Here is a 4,383-nt window from a genome sequence, read left to right on the forward strand (position 1 = left end):
TGCCAAGGGAGGACTTGAGAATTGAGGGTGCAAAAGGGTAAAGGTTAAATAAAAAAAAAAAAAAAAAAAAAAAAGGAAAAAAAAAAAAAAAAAGACAGGAGATGGGGAATAAGGTGGGGAGCCTCACCACAAATCCAGGACGACAGAAACAGGTGTAGCCATAGCCTGGATCATTCTGAATGCATATCCCCTGGTTGCAGGGCGGTGGAAGGCACTCATTAATGTCATCCTCACAGTGAAGGCCTGTCCAACCTGCCAGGAACAAAAGCCCACAGAGTGCCGTGCTGAGCCCAGGCTCTCCCACTTCCACCCTCTGAAGTGAATATCAATCAGATTCTCCTACATTGATTTGCTTCTTTTTGGGTTCACACACATACACAGACAAGAAAAGGCTTTCACTAAAGAGTAAGATGCCACATACATTTTAATGAGCTCAAGCAGTATCGTCTTTTTTATCACTGTCTGTTTTTAGTACTGTATGACTACAAATTTCTCCCTGGAGAAAAGCGGATGACTTTTGAATGGCTTTGAGGCACAGAAGTTATGTAGGCATTACACTAACCTTTAGTAACACTTTATATGGCCCCTTTCAATCCAATATGGGCATTCTGTAAGTATTAAGATGGTTTACATACGGTAAACTGTACTCCACTGCATCTGGGGCACAGTAAGAACGTGATGCGCTTTTATCCACTTCAAAATGTGTCCTGCCATGTAAGCTTCATTTCAGTAATCTCGCTCATGAGAAACAATGTTTTCCTGTAACAGGTCTTGTAAAGGGGGGTAAGAAACTGCTTGGGTTACTTCATTTCAAAGTAAACTGAGAGACTCACCGGATGTCTGAGTGACTCACCTGACCTGCAGTGGCAGACGTAGCTATTAATAAGATCTTGGCAAATGGCACCGTTGTGGCAGGGCGCTGAGCAACATTCGTTAACATCCACTTCACAGAAATCCCCCATGAATCCTGGTGGACAGCTGAAACAGAAAACATATCATACTTTAAAACTGTGAAGCTGTCTCACCGCTGTCAATTCCTTCTTGTGGGTCTGACACACTGTATCCCAGAACTGCTTGTTTTTTATTATTTATCAAAAAGTACAACTTTTTTTTTTTTTATTTTCTTATTTTTTGGCAGCCGGTGCTTCTTATTTCAAATTATATTATGACAAATAAAAAAAAAAAAAAAAAAAAAAAAATATATATATATGCATTTGTTTGGAAACTTGAAAGACACAACATTATGTGTCAGTAATGCAGGTGATAAACTAAAGAGGGTTCAATTAAAACGGATGAGCTGCATTGGGTTGTTTATGCACCAGCTCACATTTTCCATAATGTGGGATGTGGGGGAAAAAAAGGCTTTTACAGAAACAACATAAATACACATTTTATAGCCTGTTTGTTTGTGTGTTAGGATTAAGCATTATGCTAGGGTAAGAATTCACAAATACTGTCATGCTTAGAAGAGGCAATGCTTTTCCACAAGCCCTGTATGATTTTTAAAATGGGTTTGCAGGGACATTAAAATGATGTGGTACTGTGTAATGACTTTGCAGTGACATCATCAAGACTGTAAAATTTTACAATAGACCTTTAGTAACATGATGTTACCCGGACTTAATGTTGGATTTATATGAAGTAACTTAACTTTATTGACTTTATTATCAAGTGACTCCCATTCTTTTTTTTGCAAATATTGTATTTCAACAGTATAATGTAGTGGCCCACTTTCTGTTTTGTTCAACAGTGTATTTTCCACCTCCTTCATCAATTTAAGTGTATAAACTGTTGGATTTGTATACTTATATAATACTCCTGGCTTCAATTACATCATTCTATATCTCAACAATTAGTCTATTCATAAGAAGATATTCTTAACAAATCCACAAAATAAAATAGTAATGCATTCATGGTGTAGTTCTTTGGAGTTCTGGCATTAACAGCACATTTTCATACCATCTGAATGAAGTGTGTGTTCTCATTAGATGAGGTTCTGCCTTCAAACTAAGAGTCCTGATTGTTTAGTCCATTAAACTTAATCAATACGACCCTATATCCGTTAATGTCATTACTGCTAATTAATTTTTTTGATGAAAAACTGATCCAGCAAAACAAACAATACGTAAACAGTTCACAAACTTCACAGACCTTATTTGAGGGGAAAATAAACAGAATGGATTAATTCAGCCATGCACAAAACCCACAGGTAAACAAAGTGGGAATACTTAGGCGTGGCAGTGGTTTTCTGTCGAGGAGCCAGCGATTTGCACAGGATAAGATGCACCCTGAGCAAAGAGAGATACCCTTCGATTCTGCAGATGTCATTCCCACTGGCTTTAAGTTTTGTAGAAGAGCAATCATTTTCCAGATGGACAATGAGCATGATTAAGCATCAAAGCTTAATCAGGGTCAGCTGTCTTGCATGGGCTTTCAGTTCACAGTCACCAGATCTCAAACTCACTGAACATCTTCAGGAAAATTTGACAACAGAAAAAGTGACACATGCACAACAGGAAAGACAAAGGGGAAATTCTCAAAAGAGCAAACAAAAAAAAAAACAAAAAACCCCATTCTGCTTCAGTAAATGCTAACAAACTCTTGTTATATTCATGAGGCTGAAATTCCTCTGACTTCTGCTGTAACCTATAGATCTGTGAGGCACAGTTGATTTAATCCTGTGACACTACAACATCAACAAAGGTTTCATGCATGACCTGCTGGCTGACCACCAACGTGGTGAGAGAATGGAGTGCTTTTGAGGCCTTTGCTGAACAGGTGCAGAACTGAATGTGCACCACTTCACAAACAACATGCAGATAAAACAACACTCTGTATTTCAAGTGTTGTGGATGTAGTTTGGCCAAGAAAATATTGCATGAGTGATTCTATATTTTAGCCCATTAGTCCGTGTACTAGCCTGACCAGACCGTTCTCCATCCAAGTGGAACAAAGATGTGCCTGCCTCAAAAAAAAAAAAAAAAAAAAAACTGTTCATGTGAAGTCATAGTCCATGTTGTGAATATAAATAAAATACTGGAACCTTCTGTCACCCAGAAATTCACCAACAAATCTTTTACCTAACACTACAAAGACTAGCAGTGGACAGCAGCTTAGTATTAATGTTTTCTGGTAGTGTAAAATGTGTATTTCTACACACATGTATCCACACAGGAGAATGGCAAAATGTTAGCTTTCCATCTATTATTCAAACTCTTTCATTTGAGGAGTCCAAAATTGGGCCAATAACCAGTTAATATTGCACTAATATAACTAATAGTGCAACAATTTTTTTTATCTTATGTCCAAATCTAATTGAAATTCAGCAAAAAAAACAAAAACTAAAAAAAACCCTGCTGTTGTGGGAAGTGCACACAATGCACAATCACCCTATTGCAGATCAGCAGGACCGTAAAGGACATTAATAACTACAGAGTGTGTGTATACTACTCTGTCCTTAGTGCACACAATATACAGTATATTGCCTTCTTGTTATATATATACAAATAAGCCTACAGTGAGGGGGACATCAGAAAAAAAATGCTTAGCTGAGGCAGCACAGAGTCCTATGCATCAATACAGTGTATAACACTATAAAGAGCAGAAACCTATTTGGAGTTGTGGTAGTCTGGGATACGTTAAATCATGACACTGAGCATACAGCGGCACATCAGCACAAGGTTAGACAGTGTAATTAACTACAAGGAATCCAGGGAGCTGCTGTGTCAGATCTGCACACTCTTACTACGTACACCTTGTATTCAGATACACTTCATCACTCAAGGGAGAGCGTGTCAGCAATTAAAAAGTAATGATTCACTCGCAACCAACCTGGAGGACTGCTACTGTATAGGAGTAAACAGCTAGAGTGTAGTAACATTCTTGCGAGACGGGATGCATTTTTAATTAGAGACGAGAACAATTCGATTTGAAATGAAAGCTGCTGGAAAGAAATATGTGTTAACATAACACCGCTGATCACAGAGAGTAGATAAGAACACTGTTTAATCCAGCCCTTGCACTTTGGCTGTTGGCAGTTTTGGAAAGGCTAAAAAAAGACCACCTTCCAACTTCTTTATATATGGAGCGTATTTTTAGCCAGTTAGTTAAGTTAAATGCTAAGTGTACTGTAGCTCTGAGCACAGCTCCATGTACACTGCCCTAGTGTGTGGAGAAATCAAAAGCTTGCCAGGCCTATCATGACAGTTTTGGGGCAGCTGTGGCCTAAAGGTTAGAGAAGAGGGTTTGGGACCGAAAGGTTACTGGGGCCGAATCCCTGGAACAGCAGAAAGAGAGATGGGTGGGGGCAGCGGATGAACAACCATTTCCCCTCTCTAAACATCCACAGCTGAAGTGCCCTTGAGCAAGGTGCACCCCCCCCCC

The 4,383-nt window shown here is 39.0% G+C and overlaps 1 protein-coding gene across 1 annotated transcript in view; it reads right to left on the reverse strand.

Moving 5' to 3' along the window:
* eys (EGF-like photoreceptor maintenance factor) overlaps window positions 1–4,383 on the reverse strand; it is a 145,484-nt gene that overhangs the window by 66,438 nt on the left and 74,663 nt on the right. Inside the window, exons 32-33 of the mRNA XM_087175489.1 lie at window positions 854–978; window positions 128–252 (exon numbers count right to left, since the gene is read on the reverse strand). Coding sequence (XP_087031615.1) covers window positions 128–252; window positions 854–978 — 250 coding nt within the window. The remainder of the gene's footprint in view (window positions 1–127; window positions 253–853; window positions 979–4,383) is intronic.

Source organism: Seriola lalandi, unplaced genomic scaffold (genome assembly GCF_002814215.2).
Source record: "Seriola lalandi dorsalis isolate HSWRI2012SDOR001 ecotype SW California unplaced genomic scaffold, Sedor1 jcf7180002054470, whole genome shotgun sequence".
NCBI classification, from domain to species: Eukaryota; Metazoa; Chordata; class Actinopteri; order Carangiformes; family Carangidae; genus Seriola; species Seriola lalandi.